At 44.4% G+C, this 16,059-nt stretch overlaps 1 protein-coding gene across 2 annotated transcripts in view; it reads right to left on the bottom strand.

Annotated features, from left to right (window-relative positions):
• Positions 1–16,059, bottom strand: part of LOC124595144 (cytochrome b5-related protein-like) — a 108,552-nt gene that overhangs the window by 16,731 nt on the left and 75,762 nt on the right. For both annotated transcript variants that reach the window (XM_047133748.1, XM_047133749.1), the window contains exons 2-3: positions 13,427–13,631; positions 1,385–1,597 (exon numbers count right to left, since the gene is read on the bottom strand). In XM_047133748.1, the coding sequence (XP_046989704.1) occupies positions 1,385–1,597; positions 13,427–13,631 (418 nt within the window). The remainder of the gene's footprint in view (positions 1–1,384; positions 1,598–13,426; positions 13,632–16,059) is intronic.

Genomic DNA, 16,059 nt, shown 5'->3' with positions numbered 1-16,059 from the left:
CGTTATCAGATACATCTCGGGTAGTTATGCATTATTTTGTTTGACAACATGCACCATAAGTGCGACATTTTTGTTAGTGTGTGTGCGAGTGGAATTAAATACCGAAGTTTTTCTATTTAACAGTTGTATTTGGATCGTATCCCTCTGTAAATTACTTGGCAGAATTTAGCAGCTAATCTCACCGGCACACTCACCAACAAAACTATCGTACCTCTGGCATATGCAGACATAAAAAACATATAAATGGTGTCCTATGAAGAACACAACCACTGAGTGCATAATAACATATAAATTTATTGACGAAATTAAGTAATTCACATAATATTGCAGTGTATGCCACCTGCGTGGTGTATGAAATATGTTGTAACTCAAAGGTTCTGCAGGTGCACTCTCGTTCTTTCGATGAAATTTTCCATAATTTTTCAGCGTACTTACACCTATAGTTCTGAAATCAAACTCTGAATTTGACCTTGAGCTCTGGAAGAGGTCGTGGTTTCTTCGTGTGCGGATAAGACTTCAAAAATAATCCACAGAAAGGAATCACATGGTGTCAAATCATAAGATTTTGGTGGCCAGTTCACGTCATCATTGCGAGAAATCACCCGGCCAGGGAATCTCTCTCGTCACTAGTCCATTGTTACAATCGACACCCGGCCGTCTTGTTGAAGCCAAACTACTTCAGCATTCACTCGGTCCAGTTCAGACCACGAAATCTCTCTCTTGCGTTTGGTTCGCCGACCACTGTTAATGCGCTTCCACCATCATCTTTGAAGAAGTGCGGCCCAGCTATTTACTCGGCCCAAATGCCACACCACATAGTCATTCGTTGTGGATGTGATGGCATCTCCACAATTACTCGAAAGTTTTCTGTGCCGTAAATCCTAAAATTTTGCTTGTTCGCGAGGTCATTCAGCACAGAGTGCGTCTCATCAGTGAACATTATTTTCGATATGACATTGTTGTCCCCTCTTTGTTTCGCAAGCACCCAATGGGAAAATGCTCGGCGCTTGAGTTGAAACTAGCTATCTGCACAATGTTAGTCACCTTCGTGATACGTTTTCACTACAACAGCACGCTGTCCTATCGTGATGCACTCTATTGCTAACCACAAAGGAAACAGATCTCCCAACTTGTGGAACAAGAATGGCAGGCATTTCAAAAGTTGCGTTCTTTATGGGACGCCCTTTATAATTAATAGACGGGCACTCGATGACAGCAGCATGATCCCACAACGCTTCGTACAGAAGTAAATATTGATATTAAATGAGACTGAAATAGCAAATTGTGTTGATTATAAAATATACCTCTTACCTCGATATACTTTGCATGCTGTTCAGTGAGGACAGAGTTGTCCGCTAAGTCCAATAGCAGCTACGTGTCTTACCTTAGAGTACATGGTACCTGTTGATCCGACGTATTTTTCATTCGCTAATGCTTCACGTGCTCGAGCCTTGAGCGTGCGATAAAAACCGTTCTCCTTAAAAGTGTACGGTGAGTTTCGTCGTGTCCTCGCATCCCTGACGTAGAACTGCTTCAACATGGCGTCCGCGACGTTGCGGATGTGGTGTACTTCGAAAGCCTCGGTGATGTCCGTTCCCTGCGAGTAGGCGATAGGGGCGTTATGACTGTGTGCTTTCATGTCCACATCATTTGTTACATAGAAGCTAGCAAGACAAGACATCATCATAATGAGTATGTAAATACACTACACAAGGGAATATGTCTTTTAGTGGATGTGCCCAGTAATGTTACAAGTTTACTTCTTTATCAACGTTATCAATTCATTTTAATGGATGTAAAAAACTAGTTATTGTGGTGAGGAAATTAATTTTGTCGAATACAGTCTACTTGGAGTACAGATTTTTGAACACAGTTTTCGGAATATAACAGATCTAATAATCCGTAATTTTAAATGAACTGCCATCCACAACAAAATCCCTCGCATTTTTAAGCCATCGTAAATGATATTCCGCAGACGCATGGCCAGTACTTTCTAAACCTGAGAATAATGTCCCCTCAACATTGATTCTACGGCGACTGGTAACGTTGATATTTTCTTTATTTTGACAATACCAGCTTTATCCATTACGCCATGTTTTTTGAAGAGTTAAGAATTGTATTTAGGGTTCAGTTACTCGTGACTGACACAGACTTGAAATTCCATCATTCTAATTCAGCAATATTCCCAACAAAAGCAAACTATAATCTGTGAGCTACACTATGTGATCAGAAGTATGCGGACAACTGTTACTGGACATTAATATGGGTTGTGTCCACTCTTCACCTTTATGACTGCTTGAACTTCGCTGAGAACATTTTCAGTGTTGTGTCTGAATCTCCGTGAAGGAATGGCAGCCTATTATTCCTCAAGAGCCGAAACAAGAGAAGTTAGTGATGGGCGCTGGGGCCTGGAGCGAGTTAGACGTTTTGACTCATCCCAAAGACGTTCAGGTAAGGACTTTCGCAGGCCAGTCCATTTCACAAATTCCAATGCACACAAACCATTGCCCCACAGATGCTGCTTTATGACAGGGTGCACTCTCATGGCGATACGTACTGTGACGAAAGAGAAGGTGGAAGGGCTGCGTTGAGTGGTGAGTGATCATAATTTTAAAACTTTTACACTGACGGAAAAAAATCGCAACACCAAAAAAATAGCTAATGTAGAGTAATGAAATTTCGGGAATACATATGTCTAGGCAACACATTTAAGTGATTAATACACTAAGATCACAGATTAATGTAAGCGCGAGATAACCCATTGCAAATGTGAAATGCTGGTAAATTAACAACAGGTGTGACCGCCAGAATGTTGAACACAAGCGTGCAAACGTGCCTGAATTGTGCTGTACAAGTGCCGATGTTAAATATAAACGTAGGCTTCCTCGGCTGTTGTCACAGTCAATAAAATTCTTCTGGGTTTGAGGCCGCATTGTCATCTGTAAAATTCCGACGTTTCGGCTACTGTTGCAAGGCACCTTCCTCAGGGTGTATTGCTAACTGCTGAACGAGCACTAGTTTGGATACTCATATACTATGGAGGAGTGCTGTCATTGGATGTGACGGCGAGGAGGAAGGGTATTAGGAGTTCATTTTATTGGTCTTTGCATTGCTTGCTGCCACTGGCGGAAATAGGCGTTTTCCATTGGAGTTTCCTTTACTGCTTGCCATTGGTGGAAATCGGCGAATAGGAGACTGAGCGGAGACTACAGATGACAATACGGCCTCAAACCCAGAAGATTTTATTGACTGTGCCAGATGTTAGTTTGTGAGATGGAGTTCCATGACTGTTGTGCTTGGCTGCTCACTACAGGGATGACTAATGCCATTTGTAGATGACGCTGGAATCGTCCTCCGGTTACGTCCCATATGTGCTCGATTGGAGACACATCTGGTGATCGAGTAGGCCAAGGTAACATGTCGACACTCTGTACGGCATGTTGGGTTACAATAGCGGTATGTGGGCTGGCGTTATCCTGTTGAAAAGCATCCCATCGAATGCTGTTCCGAATAGTAGCATAACAGGTCGAATCACCAGACTGACGTACAAATGTGCAGTCAGGATGCTTGGGGTTACCACGAGAGTGCTCTTGCTGTCATACAAAATCGCACCCCGGACCATAATCCCACTATAGTTTCAGTGTACCTAGCACGCAGACAGGTTGGTTGCAGCCCCTCAGCTGTCCTGCTGCTAACAAACACACGGCCATCACCGGCACCGAGATAGAAAAAGCTTTCATCTATAAACACAACAGACCTCCACATTTCCCTCCAATGAGTCTCACTTGACACCAATGATGTCGCAAATGCTGGTGGTTTGGGGTCAGTGGAATACACGCTACAGAGCGTCTGGCTCAAAGCTGTCCTAGAAACAGTTCGTTGTGTCACTGTGGTGCGAATTGCTGCTGCAGATGCAGTACGATGCGCCAGAGTCATACGCCGAACGCGATGGCTTCCCTCTCGGTAGTGCCACGTGGCAACCCGGGGCCCTTTCTTCTTGTAACCGTGCATTGTTGTGACCGCCGCTGCCAGCAACTATGCACAGTCGCTACATTCCTGCCATGCCTTTCTGCAGTATCGCAGAAGGAACATCCAGCTTCTTATAGCTCTATTACACGATCTCGTTCAAATTCAATGAGGTTTTGATAATGGTGTCTTTGTTGTCTTAAAGGCATTCTTGACTATCAACGCACCACGCTCAATCTCAAAGGTAACTAACGCTCACGACCGTTGCTGCGTGTATTTAAAGCAAACCTGATTTGCATCCTCATAGTGGCACTACTAGCGCCAGTCTTATACGATTAGTGCGAAATTCTAATAGTCATCATCTTTCAGTGTAAAATCACGCCTACCAACTTTAGTTTATGTCGCACAAACCCTTCTTAGTGTTACGACTTTTTTCCGTCAGTATATTTAACAACATGGCAGAAATTTTCTTTCATAATTACTATTAAAACTTATAAGAACACTGCCTTAAAATCCAACAACAAATGTCTAACAAGAAATATTCAATAGCAGAAAAATGACCTTTAAATTGAGGCAAAATGCAACAACTACTACAATCACTTAAATCCAAATCCATGTAATACGCCACAAGGATAGTAACCATAATATTGAAAGCTAATAACATGATAAAGCTATACTGGGGCCATTCACAGAATGAGAACAATTTGAAAACAGACATTGCGTTCAAAAATTAATTGACTGCACACAGGCCAGAGCACCAAATATAATTTTGTTATAACAGTGAGAACAGGTATGTGAAAGTTTGCTCTGAATAATCGTGCCCACAGTCTCTGCCAAATAACACAAAGACAAGAAATTTGAAATATAACAAGATGCGAGGAATTTCGTTACAATTCAAAATTAGAACAGGATGAGAGAGCGTTTTCAAATAACTTCCCAAAATAGCTTTAAGGCCTTGTACACGAAACTGGCAATATGAGCAACAACATTAACAAGAATACGCAAGGTTCATGACTCGCTCATTCCCTAAGGAACCAGAGCGTACTACAACAGCACTAGACCGAAGGCACCAAAATATGCCAATGGTTTACTTTACCTAATTGTGTTAAAAGGATATGATAAAATAACCCAATGGTTCACTGAGTACAATTGCACAATTGGCTGCAATGGTTATGATACAAGTAGGGATACTCTATTATACCGTAAAACCAACACCCAATAATAAATAATCACCTCAGTACAGTCTAAGAACCTGTGTATTCACCAATAAGACAGTCTGCTCGTTCGTATAAGGACTGTACCGGTCGTATAAAGAACACAGTGCACAACAACTTGATCCAAAAGTGAGGGAAGCGCTGTAAGACAACACACTCGCACAGCTCAAGACGCTACCTCAATTCGCGCTTTCCTGAAACCACCAGGAACAGACTGCTCTATAGGAAACAGCTCCGGGCTTGCCATACTTCCGCTGTTCGGAAAGCACACTCAGCTTATGCGCCGCCGACGAGACCACGGCCACTCCGCTGTCCGACGAAATCCGTCCTGTTCGGCTGCTCGGTGGCACTCAGGTTGCCTCTCATGTTGCTTGCTTAGTCGTGCCCCCCATTCTCCCAATGCGTCCAGCCGGTCTCACACGCTGACTCTCGCCAGCTCTGGTGTCGCCTTGGCGCTCTCGCTGGCAGCGCCCTCGTGGAGTCGCACTGCTGCAATCACAACTCTAAATTTGCTGCTTTTCAATCTGCCGTGGCTGAGTGATGTCTTGTGATGGAACACATACAATCATCGTCTGCCAACTCTTTCTCAACTGTACAACTGTACTGAATGTTGTAAAATTTGTTCATGTCCTTCCACATTTAGCATTTTCTTAAACGCAATAAGGGGACCACACCCAAACTACAAAAAGACGCCCACACCCAACACCACCTCCTGTTTACTTCTCCGTTCACACTACACATGATGGCAGGTAACGTCCTCCAGTTATTCGCCAACCCAAACCCTTCCACAAGGTATAGCGTGATTCATCGTTCCAAATCTCTCGTTTCCATCCACCAACACACCAGTGACTTCGCTCTCTACGCCACCTCAAGTGTCATTTCTCATTGACTACAGAGCTCTGTAATTTGCGAGGCACTGCTCGACCATTGTGCTCCAATCTTTTTAACGTTCTCCACAGAGTCATTGTGCAAGGTGGACTGCTGGTAGCACTTTGGAAATTACGAATGATTTTTTCCGCTGATTTCAGGCGATTTTCTACAACCACCCTCTGCAGTCCTTCGATGGAAAGGTTTACTATTGAAATTTCTGAGAGATTACGTTCCAGGAAGGGTCGGACAACATTTTACTTCGTCCCACACATAGCAAAATGATGACAATGAGAAAATTCAATAAATTAAAGTTAACAGAGAGGTTTACCGGTAATCATTCTTCCCACGCATCATTCGCGAATGGAACAAGACATAAAGCATCAGTTAATGCTACCAGCCTCTGATACACGCCGTCTGGTGGCTTGCCGAGTATTGTTGCAGAAGTAGATGTAGGCGGTCACTGTCCGTCAGTATAATAATAACTGCGTGGTGTTGATTTAGGTGGGGTTGTTCGTTCCCGTTTCCACTTCACGGTCACATCGCCAACGGTCGATCTGGGCAGCTCTAGAAGGGTTGAAATTTCCCTAATGGATTTATTATTCGGCTAGCCTTTACCCCGCGGCTTCACGCGCTTGCATGTTCGATACATACATATTGCACATATCACTTCTTCTCCCCTCCCTACTACCAGCTGTTTCTCCTGCCACCTCTCTGTGTGCCTCTTCTTCCCACCTCTGCCTGTCCACCTCCTCCTCCCCAATCTCTCTGTCTCTCCATCTTCTCAAACCCCCTTCTCTTTGTCCATCTTCTCCATCCCATCTCTCAGCACATATCTTCCTCTCCTTTTCTCTGTCCATACCCTCATCTACCTCTCTCTGTCCATCTCCTCACCACTCTTCTTTTTTCACCTGTTATCTATGTCTTCCACCTGCCTCCTGCATGTCCCTCTCTTTTTCCCTTTCTCTGTCTACTTCCTTCTCTCCCTCTCCGACCATTTGCCCCACTCCCCTCTTCTGTACGTCTCCTGCTCCCTCTGTCTCTGTAATCCCATGCTCCTTCACACACACTCTGTCCGTCTCATCCTCCTTTACACTATGTGTATTTCCTCCTCCTCTCTCTCTACGTCTCATCCTCCTTTCCACTTCCACTGTCCAGCTCATCCCCTCCTCTCTCACTATCTTCTCCCACCTATCTCTCTAATGAGCTTTGATCATCTATATGTGGTGCTCCTGTAAAGTATGCCAATACTAGTTACACAAAATGCCTCCTCCCCGACTCTCTGACCATCTCCTCTTCCCACTCTCCCTGTACATCCCCTCTCCTTTCCCTTCTCGCTCCTCTCTATGTACATCTGTCACCTCTCTATCTCTCTCCATCCCATCCATGCACTTCTCTCTGTACATATCCTCCACCCCCTTTCATGTCCATATCGCCTCCTTCACACACTATCCAACTCCTCCTCCCCTCTCTCTACATCCACCATCCACCTCCACCTTCCCCCTTTCTCTGTCCATCTGATCCCCCCCCTCTCTCCCTAGCCACTCCCCCCCCCCCCCCCCTACACTGCTGTTGAGCAGTTCAAAACAGATCAATAAAACATGCTGATACTACTCTCACAACATGTGTGTTATGTCAGACAGCCAACATGTCAGAGGCATGAATACCATTTCTTGCCACTGATGTGAACACTGTCCTACAAATCAAGTCGATAAGGCAGGCGATACCATTGCAACACAAGCCTGTTGTGCAGGGGGTCTGTATATATACACACACACATACATACACACACACACACACACACACACACACACACACACACACACACACACACACACACACACATGCAATGCTTTGTATATACGAGAAACTTTACCTCATGGATCTGCTCACGTACACATTTTATACTCATATTGCACACTTCACCTCCTCTCCCTTTCGGTGTTCAGCTTTTCCTTCCCCAGTCTATCTGGCTGCCCCTCCTCGACTGCCTCAGTGTCCCTCTCCACTGCCCACCTCTCTCTGTCTATCCCATCTCTCTCCCCTGTCAATCTTCTCCTACCCTCTGTCCATGTGCCCTTCCCCACTCACTCTGTCCATCTCATCCTCCTCCACATATTCTCGGTCCACCTCATCCTCTCGTGTCCCACAATATTCATCTATTCCCACCACTTCTCTTTGATCAGCCAAGTCCATCTGTACATGTAGTCCCTACAAGTTATGCCAATACTACTTGCACAGCTCACCACCTCCCCTCACCTCTGTATGTCAACTCCTCCCCCTTCTCTATCTGTCCACTTCCTTCTCCACCCCATTCTCTGAACACTTCATCCTCGTCGCTCTCTCACTATTCAACTCTTCTCTCCCTCTCTCTGCTCATATCTACATATCTGCATTTCTTGGCCCTGTAAAACGAATAGGTGGAGTAGGTCAATACTATCCCCAAAACTTGCTGGACACGCAGAGCAACCTGTGTGTCAACAGCTGGAAAATCGTTAGCTGCCTGCAAAGCAGATTGATAAGGCAGGCTGATACTATTCCCACAGAACATGTCTGTCATGCAGGGCAGCCTATATTTCAGGTGCTGAAAAAAGACGTGTTTGCCTGTGTCTCTGCGTCTATTGAAGCTAGAATGTTACAAACCCCACACTGCTCATATCTGTGAAGTTTGTTGTTTGTGTGCCAAATTTGGTTGAAATCTATAAAAGGGCTTTGGAGCAGATCTGGGAAATACATACTTAATGTCTGCTATATATATTTTACAATTTGCCCTGTAACAACTCAATTGAAGACTATTCTTTCTTTATGAATATATATAGAGAATAGATTTCAATTGATCTGTTACAGGTAAATTATAAAAGTCAGAAACACTCGATGGAGGAGAGTTCGATGTTTTTATCGAGATGTGGTGGTGTTTGCTTGTAGAAACATCTCGACTACACCATAAGACCATCAGAAAGACTCTCATATGGACAATGTAGTAACAAGCATCACTAACATAGAGAAACAATTGAAAGATTTGAAAGCAAGTAAGTCACCAGATTGAATCACAATTCGGTTTTACCAAGAGTACTCCAAGGCACTGGCCCCTTACTGTGGTGTGCGTACTGTAAGACCTTCAGTATGCACATGATCAGATTATTTGACTTGTCGCTCTAACGAAGTAGGTGAGTGTCAGCAATATGTCTCGTGGTCTTATCATGGCATGTTTATCTTCTGCCACTGGGTCAGACGATAGAAATGCCACTTGTACGCTTAGAGTAGCAGATTGACGGTGACCAAAATTGACAATCTGCAGTTCCTTTGCTATTGGTACATTAATCTTATCCTCACATATATCTCTGATACTTGACAAAAGTGTCTATACATTTATCTTCACGGCTATGCACAGGAATATGGTAATCTTATAAGGCACAGACTGAAACTTGACTATAGACTGGTACAGACAAATGTAGAACTCGTACAGACTGGTACAGACTAATGCAGACTGGTGCAGACAAATGCAGACTGACTAATCGGAGGTCTGTACACTCGTTATAATACCTCGTGCATTCGTGTACAATTGCACGAGTGTGATCCGCGAGGAAAACAGGTTCTACGTTAGCAGCAATCTCATTGGCTGCGTTACATATTAATATGCGGATCGGCGGAAGCAGAATTTGGTCCGTCTCTATGGCAGCGCCATCTCGTAGTGTGGAGACAGACGAGCGCTGCGCCTGCACTGTTGTGCTTAGCGGGGCGCGATCTAGTGGGAAAGTTGTGTACGCACTGACTACGTGGAACTATGTACACAACACTTACCTAGTTTGAATTTATCGTGAATCTTTCGCCCAGCCCAAATCCCAGGCGACTGGAAAATAGTGCAGGTGACTCCTATATATAGGAAGGATAAAAGAACGGACCCGCATAATTACAGACCAGTACCCCTAACTTCAGTTTGCTGCAGAATCCTTGAACATATTCTCAGCACGAATACAATAAATTTTCTTATGATTGAGAAGCTTATGTCCACGAATTGCTCGTGTGAAACTCAGGTTGCCCTTTCTCACATGATATACTGTGAACTATGGATGAAGGACAACAGGCAGATTCCATATTTTTAGATTTCCGGGAAGCCCTTGACACTGTGTCCCATTGCAGTATACGGAATAAGTTCACAGTTACGTGTGTGCCTCTAAGACTTTGTGAGTAATAGGACCCAGCGTGCTGTTCTCAACGGCGAGTATTCATCAGAGACCAGGGTATTGTCAGGAGCGCCCCAGGGAAGTGTGGTAGGACCGCTGTTGTTCTCTATACACGTCAATGATTTGGTGGACGGGGTGACAGCAATCTGCAGTTGTTTGCTGATGGTGCTGTGGTGTATGGCAATATGTCGAATCTGAGTGACCGTAGGAAGATACAAAACGACTTAGACAAAATTTCTAGAGGTGTGATGAATGACAGCTAGATCTGAATGTGGGGAAATGTAAGTTAACGCGGGTTAGTAGGAAAAACTCACCTGTAATGTTCGGATACAGTACTAGCCACGTACTGCTTGACACAGTCAAATCGTGGAAATATCTGGGCGTAACGTTGCAAAGCGATATGAAATGGAACGAGCATTTGAGAACTGTGGTGGAGAAGCGAATGGTCGACTACAGTCCATTGGGAGAATTTGGGAAACAATGTTTCGTCTGTGAAGGAGATCGCATATGTAACGGTGGTGCGACCTATTCTTGAATACAGCTCGAGTGTTTGGGATCCGTACCAGGTCGGACTGAAGGAGGACATCGAAGCAATTCAGAGGCGGGCTGCTAGATTTATTACCGGTAGGTTCGAATAACACGTAAGTTTTACGAAGATGCTTCGGGAACACAAATGGGAATCCCTGGAGCGAAGGCGACGTTCTTCTCGAAGAACACTGTTGAGAAAATTTAGAGAACCGGCATTTGAAGCTGACTGCCGAATGATTCTACTGCCGCCAACATACATTGCGCTTAAGGACCACGGAGATAAGATACGAGAGATTAGGGCTCATACGCAGGTATATAGATAGTCGTTTTTCCCTCGTTCTGCTTTCGAGCAGAACAGGAAAGGAAATTACTAGTAGTGGTAGAGGGAATTCTCCGCCACGCACCGTACGACAGCTTGCGGAATATCGATGTAGTTCTAAGAGAAATAATTTTGTGTGCTGGAATTTGCGCGAAGTCAGTCCATTGCTCAAGTGTAACATGTACCCTGGCATCGATTTTGCAGCAGCCGCTAATGAACAAGCAGATTTATAGCTGGCATGGAAAATTCTTGGAAGTCGGTTGCATACACAAAGGGAAGTGGTCGGCTACACACGTCAGATGAAAATGTCGAGCGCATCCGAGATGCATTCACACGGAGCCCTCGGAAGTCTACAACATGGGCTGGCCAGGAACTTCAGTTTCCTAAAACAACAATGTGGCTTGTTCTTTAACGACGCCTGGATATGAATCCTTACAAGTTGGAGTTACTGCAGCAGTTGTATCCCGGTGACCATAACAGATTGCAATGGACAATTTTTCCGAAGGACTCATCTTTTCGGATGAATCGACGCTTTATCTATTGGGTAAAGTAAACAACCACAATGTGAGAATTTTGGGATCACAAAATCCTGGCGTCGTCGTTGAACATAAAAGAGACTCACCGATACTGAATGTGTCATGTGCCGTTTCTGTTCACAAAGTTTATGGACCTTTCTGGAAATGCCGCAAAAATGTTTGTTTCCTCAACTTCACAAAGATTCTAATGATTTTATTTTTATGTGTGATAGCGCCTAACTTTCACCTTGAGATGCGGCGTTATGTAAACAACAGCATCCCACAACGTTGGGTTGGAAGAGATGGACAAGATGATGTTCTTCATTGCTTTTGGCCTCCCAGGTCACCAGACTTCTGACCTCTGACCTGAAGCGGTAGATAAAAGACAATTTGTCCCCCCGCCCCCCTTTCCCCTGTGGCAGCTACTCAGCAAGAGCTGAGAAATCGAATTGTTGAAACTATCGATTCGACTACGTAGACAAGTAGCTGGAAGGTTTAGCTAAATTTTGAAAATAAAACGTTTTTAACTGTCACTGTGGTTTCCATTTCGCGACCGATCGGACCTTGATAAAAAATATCCCTCGTAAAATGACGTATCGTACGGTAATTCGTCTTCTCCATTTAAAAGGGAAAAACATTACCACTATCCAAGCTGAGTTTGTAGAACTATACAGCAACAATGCGTCATCATTTTATCCAGTGGTTAGATGGCGCAGACCCTTCCAGCGCGATCGAACAAGTCAGAACGACGAGAAAGATGTGGCAGATCATCTCTGTGGAGAACCAGCGATCGCAAACGAAGTCGAGAATATATGCTCAAGACTGGTAGACCGGTGTATCACAATCCAGGAAATACTGAAAAAACTTAAAATCAAATATTAATCAGTTTTCAGTGTACTGCACGATATTTTGGATATGACATAGGTCGCACTCTGTGGATTTCATGACTGCTCTCGCCCATTCAAAAAGTTCGTCAAACCGAGGCAGCAGCAAATGTGTTACATATGTGTCAGGACAGTTCAAAATGGTTCAAGTGGCTCTGAGCACTATGGGACTTAACTGCTGTGGCCATCAGCCCCCTAGAACTTAGAACTACTTAAAACTAACTAACCTAAGGACATCACACACATCCATGCCCGAGGCAGGATTCGAACCTGCGACCGTTGCGGTCGTGCGGTTCCAGACTGTAGCGCCTAGAACCGCTCGGCCACTGATGCCGACGTCAGCACAGTGACTGGACATTCTCTGTTAATTCTGTAGCTAGGTGATCGATGCTACTATTAGTGATTTTGAAAGGCTGCAGCCATTATGCATTTACGAGTGCTTTATTTCCTTTTAATGCGTTGCTTAAATTACGTATCTGAATCAATCGAGAGCGTTCTGATTGCCAAGTAGTCGAGCCGGCATGGGACATTAAACAGACAAGTTATGTTTTCTGCTCTCGCCTGGCGCCTTGTAGTAGTTGCAACTTAGTGACTGATTCTCATAGTTACTTGTGCTTGCAACGCTCTGTAGTAGAACCGACGAAAGAGATTCCCTGATAGTTGCAGTACTCTTGGTGCGGCTATCTCGCGCGGTCATTAATGTGATTTTGCGTGTTTCTCTACGTGCTGCCAACTGCGAGGGATCAATTCTCACCGACTGTACTACAGTCACGCGGGAAATAAAAACAGACTCATACGGCAAACGCATAATCCCGTGTCTATTGTGTCCACAAGCTACTGCTGACGACATTGCACTGTATGGTCGTATTTCGTATGAAACTGATACCCTACTAAATGAGTTAGATCACGAGTCAAGGTGTGTGCGGTTGGTGGAGACTGTTGGGTATACCTTGGTGAGAGTGATCCAGTCCGCGCCACCAGGGTGGGACTTTTCCCAGCCGGACAGATCGTAGAGGCGGTCGTGGACGCGCCACAGGCCCTCGGCGCCATCATCCTCCCGCCGGCCCTGCAGCCACATGCCGCCCGTGTGGAGAGGCCCATCGCGGAGGGACGGGTACTTCCACAAGCCCGGCAGCGACGACCTGGACTTTTCCCTGCGGACACAGAAACTGTTTTCCGTATTCGACATATCACGGCTGCGTCTTTTGTTTTGGAATTTGTTAATCATCAGACTACAGAACGCTATAAGAGTGAACCAGAAAAAACCTCACGTTATCAGGAACGGCGATAAAGCAATATTATGTGGATTCCGTAGAAACATTGGAACACGTGAGGCAATACTGACCCTATGACTTATCTTAGAAGCTAGGTTAAGGAAAGGCAAACCTACGTTTCTAGCATTTGTAGCCTTAGAGAAAGCTTTTGACAATGTTGACTGGAATATTCTCTTTCAAATTCTGAATGTGGCAGGGGTAAAATACAGGGAGCGAAAGGCTATTTACACTTTGTACAGAAACCAGATGGCAGTTATAAGAGTCGAGGGGCATGAAAGGGAAGCAGTGGTTGGGAAGGGAGTGAGACAGGGTTGTAGCCTATCCCCGATGTTATTCAATCTGTATATTGAGCAAGCAATGAAGGAAACAAAATAAAAATTCGGAGTAGGTATTAAAATCCATGGAGAAGAAATAGAAACTTTGAGGTTCGCCGATGACATTGTAATTCTGTCAGAGACAGCAAAGGACTTGGAAGAGCAGTTGAACGGAATGGACAGTGTCTTGAAAGGAGGGTATAAGATGAACATCAACAAAAGCAAAACGAGGATAATGGAATGTAGTCGAATTAAGTCGGGTGATGCTGAGGGAATTAGATTAGGTAATGAGACACTTATAGTAGTAAAGGAGTTTTGCTATTTGGGGGGCAAAATAACTGATGATGGTCGAAGTAGAGAGGATATAAAATGTAGACGGGCAATGGCAAGGAAAGCGTTTCTGAAGAACAGAAATTTGTTAACATTGAGTATAGATTTAAATGTCAGGAAGTCGTTTCTGAAAGTATTTTTATGGAGTGTAGCCATGTATGGAAGTGAAACATGGACGAATACTAGTTTGGACAAGAAGAGAATAGAAGTTTTCGAAATGTGTTGCTACAGAAGAATGCTAAAGATTAGCTGGGTAGATCATATAACTAATGAGGAGGTATTGAATAGGATTGGGGAGAAGTTTGTGGCACAACTTGACTAGAAGAAGGGATCGGTTGGTAGGTCATGTTCTGAGGCATCAAGGGATCACCAATTTAGTATTGGAGGACAACGTGGGGGGTAAAAATCGTAGAGGGAGACCAAGAGATGAATAAACTAAACAGATATAGAAGGATGTAGGTTGCAGTAGGTACTGGGAGATGAAGAAGCTTGCACAGGATAGAGTAGCATGGAAAGCTGCATCAAAGACCACAACAACAACAACAACAACAACATGGCATTTAAAAAAATTAAATGTATTAGATAATTTTGTTAAATTGTCTAGATCACAAATACGATGGGCGTTCAATAAGGAATGCAACACTTTTTTCTTGGTAAATTTCAGGTATAAAAATGCGGAATTTTTTTTGTGTGACATCGTGTAATATTCCCGCTTCAGCCACTATAGTTTCACGAAGTTCCCATGGGTGGCGGAGCTATGCCTAGCCTTTCCAAGCAGACAGCTGTCATTGAATTTCTTTTGGCGAAAAACCAGAGCATCACAGGTATAATAGGGGCTTGCAAAACGTTACGGAGACCTGATGGTGAACAAAAGCACAGTGAGTCATGGGCGAGGCGTCTGTCATAATCGCAACAAGGTCGCGTAAACTGTCCGATCTCCCGTGTGCCAGCCGGTTGCACACACCTATGATCCCTGCATTGTTGGAACATGCCGACACTCTTATTCGAGGAGATCAACGGATCACAAACACCTCACTGCACAACTAGACGTCTCTGTTGGTAGTGTTGTCTGATGTCCCCCCGTGGGCTGCAACGATCAACTCCGAAATGTATCTTGCTACTCGCAGGAAACTGAAGAAACAGCTTCAACGTGTTCGTCACCACAAAAATGCAAACGAAATTCTCTTTCTCCATGACACCGTAAGGCGTCACAGAAGTCTGTGCATCCGAGTAGAGCTCACAAAACTTCATTTGACTGTTCTTCCTTAACCACTTTACAGCCCGGATCTCGCACCTTCCGTCTTCCATCTGTTTGGCAGAATTAAGTATGCACTCCACGATAAGCAGTCCGTGGATGACGAGGTGGTTATTGATGCAACAAGACGTTGGCTCCGATGTCGACCAGTACAGTGGTACCTTGTGGGCGTACACAGCCTTCCAATAACGTAGAGTAAGGCCGTCGCACTGATCTGAGATTATGTTGAAAAACAGTTCATTGCAGCCACAAGAGTGGGGAATAATATGAGGTATTGACATCGTGAATAAAACCGACCTGCTTTTAGAAAAAAGAGTGTTGCATTAGTTATACAAGGACCCTCTTAATATACGATGTTAAAATTTGATAACTGCAAGGTCGAAACAAATTAATATGGCGACTGCCTATG

The sequence above is a fragment of the Schistocerca americana genome, chromosome 2 (assembly GCF_021461395.2).
Source record: "Schistocerca americana isolate TAMUIC-IGC-003095 chromosome 2, iqSchAmer2.1, whole genome shotgun sequence".
NCBI classification, from domain to species: Eukaryota; Metazoa; Arthropoda; class Insecta; order Orthoptera; family Acrididae; genus Schistocerca; species Schistocerca americana.
The sequence above is the reverse complement of the archived record's forward strand: the minus strand, read 5'-3'. Positions and strand labels throughout refer to the sequence as shown.